Source organism: Natrix helvetica (genome assembly GCF_964273705.1).
Source record: "Natrix helvetica genome assembly, chromosome: Z".
Lineage (NCBI taxonomy): Eukaryota > Metazoa > Chordata > Lepidosauria > Squamata > Natricidae > Natrix > Natrix helvetica.
The window spans coordinates 128,766,364-128,786,880 of record NC_138554.1 but is presented as its reverse complement, the minus strand read 5'-3'; the positions used below and the strand labels follow the sequence as shown (position 1 = coordinate 128,786,880).

Genomic DNA, 20,517 nt, shown 5'->3' with positions numbered 1-20,517 from the left:
AAATTATAGCCACCACTGAAGAATATTTCAAAATAACCCACACTGAAATTTAGTAAGGATATAACATGAGGAACTGAGTGCTAGCTATTAGTAATCACTGTTTTCAAATGGTAAAGTGGTTTGAAGCAAGCCTTAACAAAACCCTAACAGCTTCAGATTTTTCAAAAGTAAGAAATTATCTATGTCATAGAGAGAAATTACATTAGATTGCCTCCCAAGTGGTACCATTTACAGATGCAGTTTGCACAAGTCCATATTTTAGACTATTATTTCTTAGTTTAATTCAATTTGATGCCACCTGACTCCAGAGCAATTATGGGCAATTCATGAGACCCAAACTACAATAAAAACAACATAATAACAGGCATTGCGCAAAAGCCAGGCTAAAATAGAACAAAATGGCAATTCCAGCAACAACTAAAACTCCTATAACAAGGGTGTCAAACTGATTTCTTTGAGGGCCAGATCAGCATTGTACTTCTTCTCTACATGCATCCCCCTCTGTCCTGTTTTTGGCCTTCCTGGCTTCCAGCAGTACTATTCCAGGCAAAAACATTTTGGCCAGTAGAGGCACTGCGGGCTGCTCCATTGATATTTCCAGGCTGGACTCGTGGTCCAGATTTAAGCACGCAGTGGGCTTGAATTTGACACCCTATAACCATGATGGTGAACCTAAGGCACACTTGCCAGAAGTGGTACACAGAGCCCTCTCTGTGGGCATGCGCATTGTCGGCAGCTGCTCTTCTGGTTTCCAGTGCGCCAGTCAGCTGGTCTACACAGGCACCAGATCGCTGGAAAATGGCCCAAAAACAGCCAAAAAACAGATCGCTTTCCTGGGCTGTTCTCAGGCGCTCCGCGAAGACCAGCTTGCAAAGACCATTACAAAAATGGCCTGAAAAGGGCCTGAAAAATGCCCCCCAAAACAGCCAAAAAAGAGGCATGTGTGTGCCACTAAGCTGGTTTTCAGGTTTCCAGGGCTACAGCGCAAGCAAATACACACAAATGCACATGCGTTCCGGTTTGGGCACTTGGTGTCAAAAAGGTTCACCATCACTGCCATACAACATGGGGACATTCCAGCAAACCTATAGCATAGTGGTTTACAGCACTCTCTGGGAGGTTTACACTGTTTTTCATATTGCCCCCAACAATCTGGGTCCTCATTTTACCGACCTCAGAAAGATGGAAGACTGAGTCAACCTTGAGCCCTTCAGGATTGAACTCCAGGCTGTGGGCAGAGTCAGATACAATATTGTATTCTAACCTCTGCGCCATCAGGGCTCATACCTATCCAAAAGCCTAGGAGAACAGCCAGGTCTTAATAGTTATGTGAAAGGATTGGTTCATTGTAGGATACTTCTTTGTCATTTCAAACTTGGTTTTATATTTAATAGTTCTGAGTTGTAAGTTTGTTTATCATCATCATTATTTATTTAATTTGCATGCTGCCTAATTCACAATATTTCATAAACTTACAAATAAGAAAGCCAAAAAATATTCTTACCCTACAGTTTAGTAGAGTATAAAGTACATGGTCAGGAGTTGTCTGTGCCCTCCACTGTAAGACTTCTGAGAGGAATAAGAACTGGTGGGGAAAACAAGATAAAACATTAAAAAAGAGAGAAACATAAGAAACACAATTGCTTCTTTAAACATCTTTTAGGCCTAGAAAGAGCTCTCTTTTCGCTGAACTGCAAACTGCTACCAGTTTGACAGATTCATAGCTATTATTACTATGAAGAAAAGAAATTTAAGGATGTTGACAGTAAAAAACTGAAAATACTTAAAAATCAGTAACATATAATAAACTGCTGACCTTTTTTTCCAATTAGTCAACACAGGATTCAATTAATTCATTCTTGTTCTAAATAGACTGAAATTACCAGCAACTTAGAAGAACTGCATGTATGCACTGATGTGATCAGGAACAACATCCAATTAAAGGTAAAGGTTAAGATCTCCCTTGTCCAGTCCGTGTCTGACTCTAGGGGGCAGCGGTCATCTCTGTTTCTTAGCCAAGGGAGTCAGCATTGTCCGAAGACATTCCCGTGGACATGTGGCCATCTTGACTCTATGCTGAGGCATACGGAAGGCTTTCCGCCGAAGTGGTACCTATTTATCTACTTGCATTTGCATGCTTTCGAACTGCTAGGTTTGCAGGAGCTGGGGCAAGTACCAGGAGCTCACCCTGTTGCGTGGCGCTTAGGTCTCAAACCTAGACTGTTGGCTTTCCAGTTGGCAAACTCAGCATCTTTAACCACTGAGCCATTGCGCCCCTAATATCCATTTTGTATTAAATATTTATAATGGTCAGTTTTAAAATAGACAACTATACATGATGTGTAGTAAGTAGAAACACGAATACATATTTATCCAGAATTATATAAGACAAAAATAGCATATTTGCATCAGATCTGCAACTGTGATTTGACATAGGTTATATATGGTTTTGATATTATATATTTAGCCTTAGAAAATACATCCCTTGATATAAATATTTGGTCTGAATATATGGACTCTCATATTCTCAGTTCTGAATGGAAGGAAAATTGCGGTAAGTATGCTCTTCTCTGCTCGTTATCCACTATACCTATGGAAGATTTAGGGCTTTACCTTTCTAGCTTGATCATTATCTTCTATTTGTCCCAAATCTCTGCCGCTTGCCTGTGCAATCCTTTTTCCAGAGACCAGATTCCCCACCATCACAGAGGCAGGACCAATTTCTACAGTACATCAGGAAGATGGTGAAAGAAGAATTAAGAACTTCCTTTCCAGTGCAAAATTCATATTACTGTGCTTCCTCATCTAGACTGAAACTATCTCGTATGAAATACCCTGCCATTTTAGCTGCAAATAATAGGAGCAGCTCCCAGCAAATTGAAATTACTGGATTATTATTATTGTTATTATTATTATTACTTTGCTGTCCAATTCCTGCAGCTCAGTTCTTGAAGCTCTGATTTCCAAAAACTGGGTTGTTGTTGTTGTTTTTTTAAAACTCATCAGAGGAAATGAGACAACATTTGGTCAGTTGGGATCATTACATTTGGTAATCTCATCTAGCATTTGAGGAGCAAGAGAGATAGCTGAACCCAGACAATTTGAGATAACTAATAAAATAGGCTTTTGTAGATTTCCTCAGTAGATGGGAGTCAAAAAAATTCTCACCCCTTCCTAAGCCTTTCTGTAATGTAAACAAAAAAATATAGCAGATTCATAGGAAAAGTACCAACTGTCTGAATTGCTAAAAGTATCTTTGTAATAGAGCACATAATCTTGTCTATCAAAGTGTTGCGGATACAGGAATCATACTGAAAGATCTCTACTTGCTTTCTAGGTACAATTTAGAATACTGATGTTAATACAGTTTAGGTCTTACTATTTGAGGGACTGCTTCTCTATTTACTAATCTGTGTGAATTCTAAAATCTGCACGAGTGGCTTTTCTAAAGTTCTCCCTACTCTGGGTTGCCTTCTGCATCAAACTCAAACTACAGAATGCTGGTTCTTCATATTGCAATAATGCCCTGCCTCTAAGGATGCCTTACTTTTGCCAGACATTTCTTGGTAAAATTATCTGTTTTAATTTCTATCCATTTGTTATAAACTGCCTGAGGGACATTTTCAAACAGAAGGATGGTATATAATTAAATGAATAAAAAAATCCATAAAGCAAACCAATATTCCAATCACTGAGTTGAAAACTAACTAGCGCACAGTACATCCAATCAAAAGGTCTTGAACTATGAGGAAATCTAGCTACTCTTATTTTTTATTTTTATTTTTAATTTATATGAAATTTATATATGGGACATCTCACTATCGAGTCACTTATCATGGGATTTCAACCCAAAACGCAAACGTTAGACTTGCCTGGTTGTTTCTGTCTTGGTTTAGGCAGATTTGTTACACAGGTGTGTGGACACATCAGCACATTACAGGGGTGCAATGCTCCTTCAAGGAAGAGCTGTTTTGTTTCTGATAAGTGGATCCCACCAAGCGGAGTCTTTGGGAGTGTGTTTGCTGGTACCAAGGCTAGGCAGTAAACTCCTACTTGATGAATACTGTCTATAGCCTAGAAAATACATATAAAAAGAAGAAAATTACTATAAGGGTGGGAACAGGATTGAGTTGGTCGGCTCACAAGCACGCAAATATCTAAAAAGCCATGTAGCCGCAGAAAGGAACTTTGGAACTCCCTACTAAATACGGACCATGATTACACAATTATGTATCTACAATTTACTTAGCCATAATTTGTCATTGCTTCAATTTCATCTTTATGCAACAAAAAAAAAATATTAATCCCCCAGGCTGTGTTCACAGAGCCCAATGTTGCTAAAAGTCAGAAGTCTAAATTGTAGTCCAATTGCAGCTCAGTGTAGTATGTGAACTACAATGTCACCTAATCTAAATGTAAAGGTAGAAATAAAAAGTTAAATAAGTAAAAGTGACTTTAAATCATCAAGAAGTTATATAATTTCTGTTAAGGGGTTAAGGAAGGGGTTATATGTTTTCACATACACACACAAAAATGCATTAAAACTAAAAACCAGACAAAAGCCAATCTAGAAAGCAAGAGAGTGAGTTCAAATCCCACCTTAGTCATGAAAGCTGGCTGGATGACTTTGGGCCAAAAAATTTTTCTCAGCCCAAACCCATCTCACAGGGTTGTTTGTTGTAGAGAAAATGGAAATAGGAAGATGTGTTGGATATGTGTGCTACCTTGAGTTATTTGCAAAAACGATAAAAACAGGATACAAATTTTAAAACGCACATTTTTCCTTGCTTGCTATGTAGATTTGCGGTACATTACAAATCAAGACTAATTTTATCTCTAAGGATTCAAGAGATGAAGAAATTGTTTTAAAATCATAGATTGTGAGTGTCTAAAGAAGCAAAAGAAAGAACAACATTATGTTCCTTTCTTACTCAGAGCAATTTGATTTTAATCTATCTATCTATCTATCTATCTATCTATCTATCTATCTATCTATCTATCTATCTATCTATCTATCTATCTATCATCTATCTACCTACCTACCTACCTACCTACCTACCTACCTACCTACCTACCTACCTACATGACTCTGTGTGTATGTGTGTGTGTTCCAGCATAACTTTGGAACGCCTCGAGCAATTTCAACCAAACCTGGTACACAGATGACTTACTTTCTGGAGAAAAATACTGTGTGTGTGGGGGGGGGGGGGGGTAAGCCACCCCTAACACCTCTCAGGGTGTGTGTTCTGTTAAGATGCTGCCTGTTGCGCCTTTAAATGGCATCTACTGTACTGGCGTAAAATGGCTTCTACTGTACAGTGCAGTGGAGTTGCCATGGTAATGGCTCCACAGTATTCTAATAAGGGGGAAAATCCAACATCAGAAATTACATTTGGTCCCAACATTTCCCCCTATAAATAAATACCCTGGCAATGCCAGATTATCAGCTAGTATATACTAAATTCACACTGGTGAAACTGTATCCTGGTTAAGGTTTATCAATCAAAGGTCTCAAAAATATTGGCCCTCACTGGTACCCTACAAAAATTGGCTATATAAAACAGAAGTGGACAATCTGCAGCCTTCAGAAGGCTTTTCACAATGAAAATACCAGTTTTTAGATCACTGCTAAAAGCTGTTCATTCCTTCTCTTTCTGTTGTCTTCCTGATCCAGCAGGAAGAAATGTTGAAGGGAAGAATGGCGACTGTCATTCAATGTGGCTCTTTTTACTTTGGCTTAGCCTTAACCCATCAGTTTTCTCTTAGCACAACACAATGTGATTGAGGAAACACAGCCACTGAGAGAAAAAGAGGCTCTATTCCCCCTTCTCTAAAATATAGAAGAAGGGACATAGATTGCTTCACTTTAACAGTTATTTAAAGAAATATAAACTGGACAGTGAAAAAGTCAGGCATTTCACCCCCAAACTGATGAAGGACATCAAGTTCTAACGCTTGAGGGCCATTAAGAAGGGAATGTAATATGCTGAACTGAATTCTACTAGTCCCATCTACTCAAATTGCCAATGGGGATGAAGGCAACTGGAGTTTATGGGCAAAGGGGAATATAATTTGCATTATAAAAGGTAAATTTAGGGCAAAGCTTTCCCCTGTCCACTCATGTATGACTCTAAGGGGCAATGCTCATCTCCATTTCCTAGCTGAGGGAGCCAGCATTGTCCAAAGACACTTCCCTGGTCATGTGGCCAGCATGTCAAAGTCACACAGAACACTATTACCTTCCCACCAAAGTGGTACCGATTTATCTATTTGCATTGACATGCTTTCAAACTGCTAGATGGGCAACCCCAGAAGAGAATTGTTATCATCTCTTTCCTGCTTAACAAAATCTACCTTTTCTACTCTCCCTATGTTCTTGCTTGAACTACCTTTCAAAACATCTATGGTTAATTCTTTTATATCCCTACTCGTGATGCATCCTTTGAGCAGCCTTTGTAGAATCTGGTATTATTATTGCATGCCACCATGTCATGTAGCCAAAATGTTGTAAATTGCCTGATTCCTTCCTGTCTTCCCCATCATTAGGTTTTCCCCTTCCTCAAGAGTTCCCCTGATGATGTTAGCTTGCAAGATCCTCACACTGATGCTTCCATCAGTCCACTGTGCAGTCCACAAAGGAATTTGGAGAGCTAAGTTGCTCTTACTGTACTGTGTTTATAAGACCTTGCTTGAATGCTCTAAAACTTTTTTTTTTGCTCCTTGTGTTTCCTCTGGCATTTACATGGATGTAAAAGAAAATATTCTCCCAAAGAGGAAGAGGTATATTATGGGCTATGGAAGTTACAACTACATGTACAACTACAGATGTCTTGCCCTTATTCTACAGAACAGTGAGGTGAGTATGCATCAGCTTCTTCTTCTTCTTAAGTGGATATCCTATCCTTTCAATCACAAGCACAGCTCAAGAGAGCCCAACACACTAACCATAAAGCTGCAGAGTGGAAAGAATGCAATACTCATAAGGCAATGCCATTACAGAATCAATAAACGGCCAATTAGTAAGCACTTGAAGATCAGTATTATATAGTTCCTTCCCGTTATTATAAGTTATGTTTTTTCCACTCTGTTCTCTGAGTTTCTTAAAAGGCTCTGCACACTAACATTGCTGTAGCTGTTTTGAAAAATACAGTAATCATCTGTTCAGAAAACATAGGAAGGGGGGGGGGGAGAGTGGATTTTCATAGTTTAATTCAAAATTAGAAGAAAAATTCCAGGAAAAATTAACTAAGATCATCTGGAACAGGAATAAAGATTACTCTTTCACCTAGATATGTTTTACCTCTGTTGGAAAATGCAATGAATACCTATGCTTTTACGTAACAGGGAGCTACCTTGGCACATCATATCTTTCCATTTGACGTGGGTGATTTATTGGTTTAGCAACTATACCTGCAGGACTCTGCTCATCCACTGAAAGCTGTCTTCTTCAGTAGAATCCGGTCTCTGCTCAGCCACAATGACTATTCGTTCATCATGAAGGACACTCACTGAAAATACTGCTATCCTGTGGGATGTGCAAACCAAGACATTTGCTGTTGGATAAAAAGACTAAGAGCCGAGCAATTCCTTTTCATGATTTTTGTGTGACTCAGTTCTCATTAGTTATGCAACAGAGAAGATTAGAGCCCAAGTTCTTTATTTCCTCTAGAAGACATCTGCACTGAACACCTACATAAGTTTAAAATAGAGCACTAACTGGAACAGCTATTATAAAAGCAAGCTCATGTTGGCTTTCCATAGAGTAATGCACCATCATTGCAAACAGTATTTCACTCTGAGTACATTCTATCTACAATATATACTATCTGAGGCAAAGAAAACGAGCATAACAAAGTCATTCTTGTCTATGTTTTTATTTAGAGAAATGGAAATATGCAAAGTTGTTTCCATTTGTAGCATTCCTGCTTTGAATTTCCTAAAGAGGTTTGCCGGATATCCATTTCGAAGCCAGATTAAAGTCTTTTTCCCAGATGCTTATACTGGTTCTATTTGCAATTGACTTTCATCTATTTTTTTTCTCTAAATGTTTTACTAGGGGTTGTTTTATTTACATTGCCTTAATTTGTCCTTAAGCAGCCCCGAATATTATTTTAGATAAGTTATACAGCTGCCCACGTTACAACTTTAGCAACATCGGGAAGCAAACAATGTTAAAACTACAAACAATAAGCAGAAAATGCATTAATAGCTGCTGAGGGCAACAGACACAAAAATAATGCATTCATATTATGGCTCCTATTACCGTAGGTATTAACTGTAACTTACTGATAAGGTGCCATATTGTGAGAGGGGAGGCTGCGTCAAAAATGGCCCACAGCTGTGTTGCTGTTGTCCTGCCCCTTTAAGCTTTCTCCCAGCCAGCACAGCGCCGTCTGCTATAAAAGCAGTGCTGAGAGAGAGCTGGGCGTATTACTGTTTGTGTGTGGGAAGAGGTGGGTGGAATTTCATGTGGGGAAGAAACGTAGCCTTAAGTAGCCTGAAGTAGCCTGAAGAAGCTAGGAAGAGATATTATCTTCTAGTAGGACTTACAAGGAATAGTTGGAGGAAAGTAACAGGAAATATAATAGCTGTTGGGAAGGGTTAGTGGTGGGCACTGAATACTAGCTTGTGAATGCTTATGTGTGCATTACCTTGTGTTCCTGGGCTGGCTTTTGTATGCTTTGGAACTTTCTGACTATAATCCATGACAAAGGGTGGGATATTCAACAAGAAGGAAACCATACAAGTGAAGGTGGCTTAAACTTCACTAAACACTTTATGGAAAGAAAACAAACTTTGGCTGAAAGGGAGCTGCAAAAAAGGGAGGAGTTGGGCTCTCACTTAGCAGGAATTAGCCAGCTGCTGCCTGCAGAAAACAGGCTTAATACCAGAGCCTACAACAAACAGACATCGGCAGAAGGGATAGATACTACTACTACTACTTTAGTAGAGAAGCTAACTGTAGTAAAGGCTATTACTTTAATAGAAAGCAACTAATAGTGAAAGCAGAAAGTAGACCAGCCAGAACTACCTGGGCTAATACCACAGAGATGTTGGCCTTAATTAAAAGAGGGCATTTTTAGTAAAAATTAATTCATGTTAGCTAATCTGTTTGGAATACTAAGGTTATCTAAGGTTTCTCTGAGCAAGGGAAGCACTCTTTCTATATCCTATTTTAAAAAATCCTCAAGGGAAGAAATGGAAGCCTACCTTCCCCTGTAGACAAACTTCATTGGTTCCACTGCCAACGCTGTAGCTACAATATCATCTGCATTGTGTCTTCTCCCACTGACAACCATCAGACCATCCATTTTACCAACCACAAAAACAAGTCCTCCAGGGCCAATGAAGCCAAGAAGTCCAGTTCTTATAAAGGGATATTCGCTTATAGGGGCACCTGAAGTAGTCATTGGGAACACCTATGAGAGAGACAGAGAAGTGAAAGTGGGAAGAAGCTTTATTTTTAGGATATTTGGGTAGTTTAGATCCTTCCAGGAGCATATCTTAAAATTACTACACATGAACTATAACTCCCCTTCTATTTCTCCATGGGAACACTAGTACTATTTTTTGTACACCCATTGTATTAAACAATGATTTGCTTCAGTATGTGGGTTTCCCCCCCCCACACACAAATTATTTTTTTTATTTTTGATATATAAAGAAAGAACAACAATTTCAATATATAAACAGTGTGTTATCTGGTTACAGTTAGTTTGAGCAATAAACCACCATCATCATAATCTTCATTAGTAGTAGTCCTATAAGTGTTTTCTCATAATAGTACTTATTAATTGTTAATACTAATTCATAATAATAAACATAATTCTCTCAAAGCAAGATTAGTCCTTCTCTTATAATTTTAAACATTCTTGTTTCTGTTAGTTAACCATTGATAAAACAAATTCCATATTTCAAAATATTCTATGTCTTCCTTCTCTTTAATTTCAAGTGTTAGTCTGTCCATTTCTGCACATTGTAGTTTTTTTTTTTATTATCATCTCTTCTGTAGGGATCTCCACACCTTTCCAATGCTGTGCAAATGCAATTCTAGCCGCTTTTAAAACATGTAGTATTGGATACATAGTCTCTTTATTATATTTTTCTGGTATAATACCCAACAGAAATATTTCTGGTTTTAGGTTTATATGTTCCTTTATCATTTTTTTCTATTCAAGTATGTATTTTTGTCCAATATGCTTTCACCTTTGGGCACGTCCACCAGATGTGCTAGTACAAACCCGGAATCTAATTGTACTTCAACATTTAGCAGACAGATCTTGCAATATTTTAGCTAGTCTTGCTGGTGAGAAGTGCTTTAGCATGTGTTGTTGAAGTTATAATAGTTATGACATAACAATATATGATGTGAATGATAATTTATAAAAATGCATTGGTTTATACAACACCCTAAAGCATAATCAAGCAAACCATAAAAATGCTCAATGAGATTTGGAAACCCAACCATTCATTACAATGTCCCTAAAATTATATATTGCAGCGCTGTGCTTCTATCACTATTTATTTATTGGTAGAAAACATTTGTCTGAAATCCCAAATTTCAGCCTAGTGCTTCCAGGATGGTACTGCCATGCCTAATCTGGAAATAGGGGGGCAAAATATGAATAGTGACAGCAATAGCCAAAATAAAAATGGTCAATAAAATTTTCAGAAACAATTGAAAAACAGAATGCAAAAATTGGGAAAGGGATTAAGAAAATACAAGCCGATAATTTGCTGTTTTTCCAATTAAAGTGGTATGTGTGTGCACTGTAGAATTAAGATAGCAGGTTTTCTTTCCTATTAACACACACACATACACACACACACACACACACACACATTAATGACTGTGGCATTCACAGAAGAAAATTTTAGAAACTTTTTGCAGCTGAATTCATACATACAAAGTCAGTATGGATTTTATACTGACTTACATAAACTTATAAGTTTATAATTTCCTTTGCTTCTTACTCTTTTATAATGTACATGTGAACATACAAAACATTATTTTGAGAAAACCTTTAACTGGAAATATTCTACCAATCAGAATTAAAGAGCTGACTGGTAAAATATGACTCCTTCTGTATTCTGGAGCCCTCTAGAACTGCAGTATGCCAATCTCCACAAGTCAAGTCACTGAGGTATGCTGGAGCAGATGTCCAGTTTGGGAATGACTGGAGAAGACAATAATGGCCCAACTTAATAGAAGTGCAGCCTCACAAATGAATCATTGCTATGCATGTGAATCCGAAAGGTTTTTCTTTTCTTTTCTTTTAAATGAAGTTAACAATTTACCAGCTTACCTCAAATGTATTTTTGGTCATTCCAGAGAGTCCATAGTAAGATGTACCTGTGGCAATAGCACATACACAGAGTTCACCAACTTCATCTGTTCGGCAGAGTTGAGGAACTCCGTCTGGTTTGACAGCACACATTATGGCTATTGGTGGGAAAAAGGAAAGAACAGCATTTTTCCTAGTGCTGCGTAATAGACATTGGCAATGTCAATTCACAGAGCTGTTGTTTTGGAAAAATTAGGAAGGGGAAAGCAGTATGCTGCCTTGACTGCCAAAAGAATTAAAGGCAGGATAAATCTAACATAATGTTCAATTCAACATACGACACCGAATCTGGGTTAACGGGGTTATGGGTTATTTGATTTTAAACTGTCAATCATTAGATTGATCCAGATTCATAATCACAAGGCACTAGAAAACTGATTCTAGAAATAGCACTAGAAATTAGGTATTTGTATCTCCTCAGTGACTGGGAAGAAAACGTATTTTATATATAAAATAATGCTGGGCTTCTTGGCTCCCATCCCTTTTCCCCGCTTTTTTCTAACTCTTGGAATGTCAGCTCACTGCGTCTCACACTTGGGTCTTGAACTGGGAACCATTGGTCTTAACCGCTAAGCTATTGCGCCCTATTAAAAATGCTAAAAACTCATCCAAGTTAAATATACATAGAAGCAAGGTATTTAGCTTGTTAGCAAGGTATATAGCTAGAAATAGAGCCCTTGGCACATTCAGTATCTTAGGCTTTAGGGCACATGATCAAGTTTTTAGGGTCTTACAAAAAGCTAACTAGGTTGGGGCCATTCTGATTTCCAAAAGGAGGAAATTCCATACAGCAGAGGGCAGCTACAGAAAAAGCTGACATTCTATGTAAATATACATAGATGGAATCTGCATCATATGCATTCTTTTTTTTAAAAAACATTGTGTTTATTATATTTTCACATTATGTACATAAGTGCTTAGTGAACAGCGTATTGTCTGGATCAATTTATTTTTATACAATAATACTCTTCCCACACCTAATTTCTATCTCTACTGTCCAACCATTTATAAGGCAAGTCCCATGTTTGAAAATCCTCTGTATCTTCTTTTTCCTTTATTTTTAATGTTAATCTATTCATTTCTGCACAATCTAAATGTCTTTTAATGATATCATTCACTGTGGATATGTCCTCATATTTCCAGTCATATGCCTTCTTTGTGAGGCAGTCGGATGGACAGAGTCTCTTTTAAAAAAGGCAATTCGTTGGGTATTCTGAAAAGTAGGGCCTTATAGCACCTTGAATTTGGAAATACCAAAAACCCCAACTCCTGCTCGAGCTGCCCTGGTTATGTATGCCATCGTATGTGGCACCATTTACAACCTATGCTTCTGCATTCTGAGTTGGTTGAAGTTTCCTAACAGTCTACAAGTCAGCCTCATGTAGACCATACTACAGTAGTTTAACCTGGTGATTATAAGTGCCTGGATTACTGTGATCAGGGCCTCCTGGTCCAGGTATGGGTGCAACTGGCTTACCACCCAGAGGTACGAAAAGGCTGCCTTGACCCTGACTGCCACTGGCTTTTCAAGCAGGAACCACAAGTCCAGGATGACCCTCCTAGATTGTTCACACAGAGTCTGTTTGGGGCAGTGCAACGCCAGAGATGGAAGAACCTCATCTTCAGGGTTCTCCTCATAGCCACTCTGTCTTGCTAGGATTGAGTTGGGGACTGTTTCTTCCTATCCAGTCCCCAATAGCCCTATCTGGGATAGAATAAGCAGATGACTATATATCTCAACCCAAACCGATGGATCACTTCACCTAGCAGCCTCATGTAAATATTAAAGGGAAGAGAGAGAGACCGGAGCCCTGAAGCCTTCCGCCCTTAGCATTGGTCACAAACTAGATCTCTCTCTCTCTCTCTCTCTTTCTCTCAACTGGACTAGCTCCCGAGTAAGAAGAACCAGCACAATACAGTGCTGCCCACCCCTAGTTCCTAAGTTGACCCTGAAGGATACCATGACTGATGGTATTAATGCCACTGAGAGGTCAAGAAGAACCAGGATTTATGCATTACCTCCATCCCGCCAGAGATGTTGCAGAAATATGGTGTAGAGAAGATACAGAAGATAGAAAAGTTAATTCCCCCAGGAAAATTAACACTAAGGAATTAAATAAAATAATGAATGCAGTTCATGTCCAACAGCTAAACCTGTAAGAATAAGTAATTCTGGGGAAGAATAAACACATTCTTTAATCTTAAGAAGAAATGACATAATCAAGAAAGAAGTCTTCCAGAGTCGAATTCCAGACTCCTGGTTATTCTTCCACCCTGTTAAATATACCTTGTTGTAACACTTCTCTTTCCAATCTTGGGCATAAAAAAGAAAGTGACCATATATGACTCCTGATGGATTGCTAACTATAGTTAACCCCAAACAACACAAGTTTAGGCATGGGAAAGCTGCCAACATGACAGGACTGGAAGGGAACCAGAACAAAATGCTTTTGTAACTGGCTTTTTTCCAATGGGAACGAGGCATAGAATCTCAATCCTACAAATTATGTAATGAATCTATATCAGATTTATGAAAAAGGTATTTGCTGTAAAAGTTTGAAGAAAACAAAACTGTCTTGTTATGGGTGGATCGTACTTAGGATAACATTCTAAAATGCCCCCTAGGAGGTCATTTATGTACATGTTTAATAGAGGAAGAATAATTTTTACTGTCAAGGGTAGGATAAGCTAAACCACAAAATATATCGAAAAATGAATACTAGCTTTGAGGAAATAGTGTCTCTGCGAATACAACTTTCGTTAAGGCAGTGCAGCCTTGGCAAATTTAAGATTTATGGATTTTAATCTTGGAATTTCCCCATTCAGCATGCATTAAGAGAAAAACAATGCAAATGTTATACATTTTTTTGAGTAAGCTTACAGAAGCCTTACCTCCAGGCATCACCAAACCAACATCTTGCACTGTTAGAACAGAAAGCTTTTCTTCAGAATCCACTCTGATTACTCCATAAGTAAGCCCGTGCATTGATAGTACTCCCCTTCCAGGTGGTTGGTTGCTGTCATCTGTTGGTCTGGAAATGTATGGAAAATGTCAATGATGCCAGCAACTCTCATTTCATATATGTGATGTGCTTGAGAATAATGCCAAGGTTGAGTGACCTCTATAGAAATATTTATTCACTTCATCAGATCTTGCAGGAAGGGGAGGCTCTGGCTTCCCTTCCATTAAATAATATTTTGTTGGGCTCCGGAATTGTGCCTTTTAGCACACGTCCTGTTGAACAGAATATTATGAGATACCCTCAATACTGTTAGCCTTTTGTTGTAAGACTTGGCATTTCCCCCATGCCCTTGACCCCCGTGAGATATGATGGTTGGTTAATTTTGTTTTTATGGGTTGCTTGTATTTGTTGGGCATCATGGTTGTTGTTGACGTTCTAATCTCTATATACTGCCCAGAGTTATTTTTGGTATCAGCCATATAAATTGCTTAAATGAGTAATAAAGCTTGATGTGTGTGATGATGCCTCTAGAGAGGAATATCCTTCTCAAATATTTCTATTTTTCTTTGTCATGTCCTACCATGTCTCATAAGCTGGAGAGAAGTTAGGCCTATGCAATCCAGCTCTCTAGATGTTACATATTGATGTATTCTACTTGAAAAAAAGTGAGCAGATATAAATGTAGTAAGAAGAGGTTGAACAATAAACGTGGGTACTTAGATACATACAATCCCCTTTTAGAAAAGCCTTGGTGGAGGCCTCTAAAGTTGCTATTAGATTGCAATTTGAAAAGTGCTCCTAATTAAAAGTTGAATAAGAGAATATAGTAGGGAATAGACACAAGGAATAATAGTTTCCTTAAGTATTAGATATGCTCTTGTTCATACCACTTAAATCCTATACTGCTGGCTTTTGAAGGAGAAACTTTTTCCACAATCAATCAGGCATTGGCTGTGCAAACAGGCTTTGAGGCAGGGGTTTTAATCTAAGTTCTTTGAATCCCTTGTTTCCCATCATCAGATAGGGATCCGGTCCAGTTCTGAAATGATTTTTTTCTATTTACTTGTGCAAATCTCAAGTTCAAAAACATACAGGAAAGAAATTCAATGTTTGTTTTTAATGATTCCTCCACAGAAACTTTTTATGACAAAATCCATACCAAACATTGATATTGGTATATACCTATGTCTTTGACTAGTTGTCGTAAGAAAAAAGTTCAGCTGTATGTTTAATCTTAAATTATAACGGTGGTTCTCAGTGATACTTGAAAAACTGGATGGTACCCAGATTAATTAGAGAATGATAGGCTCCATAAATTTTGATTAAAAGGATCACGTATGCTAGCTATGGATTGAATTGAATGTACATTAGGGAATAACAAATGAGAGGCAGCTAACTGGGTGGCAATGATTAATGGCATTCCCTTTACCTTGGACGGATATTTCACCACGATATTGATATTTTTTTAACTCTCCACGCGTACTTTGGTTGCCTGTAAGATGATCTCAGAATGAGAACTCCCACCATATTAGGGATGGAAGAGATTTACTGTACTCCAGTAACCTCTATGCCTAATATTGATATAAGCAAGTTGCAAGTACTAGGCATAAATGTAACCTCATCAGAGGAAGTAAATTTATGTTCAGCTTTCCCATGGGATACAGATGTTGGACTCATTACAGTAATATAGGAATCACAGAAGTTATTGTCATAAAAATATACTGAATAATGGAACACTGTTTCTCAAGTTGGTCGTGGAAATCTGGGGATTGAAGTCCACACCTATTCAAGTTGAGAAACATTGCTCTTGATTGTGATATAATATAGTTCCTAAATACTTGAAAAAGACAAACAGAATATTATTGGATAGTTAACTAACTGAAGCAAAGTTTAAAACTTAGAATCCAAAAGATTTTGGATTCATAGTTCAGTGAGTTATGCCTACAAACATCAAGTTGAATTTCAGTCAGAGAGAAAAGTTCTGACCAAGGACTTCAATTTAAGCCGTTATCTTTATTGCAGTAAATAGTACAACATCTGGAAAAAGTTTCATATCATATCATTAGTAGCTGTTCATCCCATACTGAAGTTACCTTGAATTGAATGACATGTATCAACAGGAAATAATCTAGAAATGGAGAATGTTATCATGACATGAACATCCGTTCTTTCTCCAAGGACTTGCATTTTTTCTTATCTATGTTTTGCTTGCAACACCTTTATGAGATAGTTAACTAGAGATACTATAACTTGCCTACATTCATACAATGGACAGATGTCTGGATTTGTTTCCCAAAGTTGCAGTTTGGTCACTAAACCACACTGTTCTATTATTTTGACTATGTCTCATAGACTATGTCTATGACTATGACTCATGGAGTATCACTCTAGAATATTTTTGATGCCTTCTTAGGTATCTTTTATATATGAGACTTGTACGTATTTCTCCATTGCTGTTTATTAATATTATTATGATTGAAAAACTTAATTACTATTGAAGAGCCAAAGAATGGTATTAAGAATGGTATTAAGCCAAAGAAGTATTAAGTTCAACAAAAGTCTGTTCATGATCTTTTGAAATAAATCCAAGGATATTAGACTGACACAATCTTGCAATAGTGTATTTCAACATTTTAAAAATGGAATGCTTTAAAGATCAAAGCCGGCATACAGAAAATTGACACAATTATCTAAACACAATTGGTCAACCTTTTGGTGAGGATTTCATTCCAGGCACAGATAACAAAATCACGTATAGCAGGGCCTAAAAAGTTTTTCCTGTCCAGTTGTGTCTTGACTCTAGATGGTGGCGCTCATTTCTTTCGTGGTCTTGTGGCTGGCAGGATTATATGCCAAGGTGTAAAGAATGCTATTTTCCCACCAAAGTGGTACCTACTTGTACCTACAATTCTACATCATCTTTTATGTTCTTGAACAACCGTATTTGCAAGATCTGGGGCTCATCCTGCCATGTGGTGCTTGGGTCTCAAACATTTGCCAACATTTAGATTGACAAGCTAAGCGCAGTGTCTAGAAAAATGTTTCAGGCAGGTGTGCAAAATGCCCATCTGCCATAAAGTACACAAATACTCCAAAAGTCTTTGAACCCCCAAACAACAGACATGTGAAATGTTTCACTTAAGCAATCCTGCTTAGTGACCAGTTCTTTTAGGGCAATTCAAAGTTACAATAGCATTGAACAAGTGTTTCCACTGATAAATGGGGGCGGGGGGGGGATAGAGGGTGTATAATGCTCCTTCCTCCTCCTATTGTTACTCCAAGATTGTTTCCATTAAACTTCATTGCCTTCAGGATTTCACATTTATATTTGACTTTACAAACCTTCTAATAGCCACTGTCAGAGCCTCTGGTGAACTAGCACAAGGACAGATGACTTCTTGTCTTAGGCCTTTACTTTGGAAGACATTTAGAAATGCATCGCACGAAGAAATAGACCCTGGAGTTAAAAAGTACACAGACAATAATATCATTCTATGTGCAATAATCAATAGTTCCTCACAACAAAACAGAAATTCTAAATAGGAGGTTCCAAAAATAGAAATATAGATGCCAATCAACCAATAAATTCACCGAGTGATTGCGAATAATTGACCTGTGGGTTGAAATCTATAGATGTGCCTAAAGTGAGTCTCTAATATACCAACCCTCATTTCAACTTCTTTTGTCCAGAGGAGAAGATTGAAACGCACTGAGCATACTTCTGCCCCCAAATGCAACTAGCTCTTAAGGTTAACTGAGTCGCTATTGTATAATCAAGTTCTTTATATACAATGGAATGAAACTATGAGCAGAACCAAATATTACTCTGGAAATTACATTTCCATTGAAGGATATTACTTGTACTGGGTACATGAAGATCATTCCATTTTGTACAGAGCTTCATGAATTGCCTTAAAAAAAGTATTTGTATTCCCTTTACTTCTAATAATTGAATTTCAGTTTTCATTTTGTAAGGTCAGACATGTCACAGGACAAAACATACAGATGATGTCCAACTAAAATCAACTATTTTCAAAAATCTTTGAAATCCTGGTTATTATATATTTCCTATATAATACACTGGTTTCAGTTTTGCAGCCATTGATAAAAACTTAAAACCCAAAATATTTGATATGAAGTGGCCAACATTGTCCATCATGAATAGAGGATCTTATAATCTGAAAATTCTAAGGACAGTAACAGGGGAAAAGGTCGTCTCAGTGCTAAAACTAAGATGTTGAACTATTTCCCCTGTTCTTTTATTACTTTTTGCACCAAGTAAAAAACTGTTTTTTTCCCCCCAGATACCACTGGAGATTCAATCAATTTCAGTTTAATTTTCTAACTTGCTTTTGGATCATGGTTTCAATCTACTTTAAAAAGTTAATATTTATATAAGCTGCCTTGGATCTCAGTTTGGGATATTTAAAATTGTAAAAATACGTGATCAAATATAGTTCATGTTTTTTATGCCTGTATTTGACCAAGCAAAGAAACCACCTCGATCGATGCCTAGTTTCAACTGATTTCTGACAAACCTTCAAGCTCTTTTCTACTTTCAATGAGAAATTTGCCAAATTATATAGAACTACGCTGCCTTAGCTTATAGTACTGTGAAATATTGGGTTTGCTTTAGGATATTACTAAAAAAATGAAACTTTGAAATATAATTTTTTGGTGGATTCTGGAATAGAAATATTTTTAGACTCCGATTTAAAAGAGATATCTCAGGAAATGATACATTAAGATTACAGACATATATCCTTGTTTAGTGGCTTCATTGACTGTTGACACAGAATGTCCAACAGTAAAGCCAAATAGACTGTATTATTTGTTCCATACTTATCACTTACATGGATTGGCGCCATCAGCCACTATCAACATTCTAAGTGAAGAGAGGTTGATATCACGTTGATCTCTGTGTGCTACTAATGCCCAGTGCATATCCCTGGATTTTACACAGGCTACTTTTGCTGAGAGATGTAAAAGAAAGAGAAAGATGACCAATGAATTAATCATTTATCATTCCACTAAAGTATGCAATAAACAATCAAAGATATTTAAGATATAATTCCACTACTAAATGTCCATAATGTATAAAGTATGACCAACTGGCAGAAAAATTGGATTTTAATTTGGAGTTTCAGTTTTTGTAATATTACAAGCCAATCTTTCACAGATTGGATGTGAAAAGGTGCAAGAGAGATTATTTCTATTTTGCCAGTTTAATACAATAAATCCCACCTCATGCTCCCACAAAGTAGATTGATGTAGCCTTCACCCTTACCTTTGTACTGGCACACCTTCTGTATCCATGAAAGTGGGTTCACTTTCATTAAGGAATACGGGATGCTTATTACATGCATCATGTTCATAACACTCTGAAATTAAAGCAAGGAAATAGAGGTATCAGCAGTGAAGAAACAATTATCAATTGGGGCTAATGGTTAGTTGGCATAGTCATGTTTTCAAGGCCTTTTAGAAGACGAAAAGGAGCAGATGTAGACTGAACCTCTCATTCTCTATTAATACTCACTAGTATTGGCCTTGGAGAAAGGAGTCGAACCCGCACAAGACAGTCCTAAATTCAACAGATAGGCGCACGGCTGATGGTATCAAAAGCCACTGAGAAGTCAAGGAGAGCAAGGATGGATGTACACCATCATCCTGCCCTGGCCATAGATCATCCACAAATGTAACCAGTGCTGTTTCTGTTCCATAACTGGACCTGAAACATGACTGGAAGGAATCCATTTCATCCAGGATCTTCGAAAATATTTCACCTTGTATATAGACTGGACAGACGTTGTCCAGATAGGTGGGATCCAGTGATGTTTATTTAAGGAGGGGCCACACCAAGTTCTCCTTAAAAAGATTTGGGAATGTGCTCTCTTGCAGTGAGAAGTGGGTCTCATTCCTGCACGGACTGACCTTCTAGTCGTTGTCCTGGAAGTTTTCACTAACCAGGAGGGACAAGGATCTAATTTATAGATGGTTGCACTTGACAGTGTTGAGAACCAAATCCAACAGGATTGAACTGTTTCCAAATAACTAAGCAATTCCTTTCCCCAGGCATTTTAAATACCAGGCATGGGTTCTAACTAGAATGAATCTGAGTGATTTGGTGAGTGGTGGCAAGCTGTGGCTTCCATGAATGATCCTGGTAAAAGCACCCTCTTGCCATGAGGAATGTCACTGTCTGAGCCCAT

General features: G+C 37.7%; 1 protein-coding gene across 6 annotated transcripts in view; it reads right to left on the bottom strand.

The window, feature by feature from the left end:
* DIP2C (disco interacting protein 2 homolog C) overlaps window positions 1-20,517 on the bottom strand; it is a 366,720-nt gene that overhangs the window by 36,400 nt on the left and 309,803 nt on the right. For all 6 annotated transcript variants that reach the window (XM_081932268.1, XM_081932270.1, XM_081932269.1 and 3 more), the window contains 10 exons: window positions 19,596-19,689; window positions 19,162-19,281; window positions 17,651-17,765; window positions 14,238-14,377; window positions 11,307-11,443; window positions 9,211-9,419; window positions 7,411-7,525; window positions 3,873-4,074; window positions 2,614-2,723; window positions 1,505-1,585 (listed from right to left, as the gene is read on the bottom strand). In XM_081932268.1, the coding sequence (XP_081788394.1) occupies window positions 1,505-1,585; window positions 2,614-2,723; window positions 3,873-4,074; window positions 7,411-7,525; window positions 9,211-9,419; window positions 11,307-11,443; window positions 14,238-14,377; window positions 17,651-17,765; window positions 19,162-19,281; window positions 19,596-19,689 (1,323 nt within the window). The remainder of the gene's footprint in view (window positions 1-1,504; window positions 1,586-2,613; window positions 2,724-3,872; window positions 4,075-7,410; window positions 7,526-9,210; window positions 9,420-11,306; window positions 11,444-14,237; window positions 14,378-17,650; window positions 17,766-19,161; window positions 19,282-19,595; window positions 19,690-20,517) is intronic.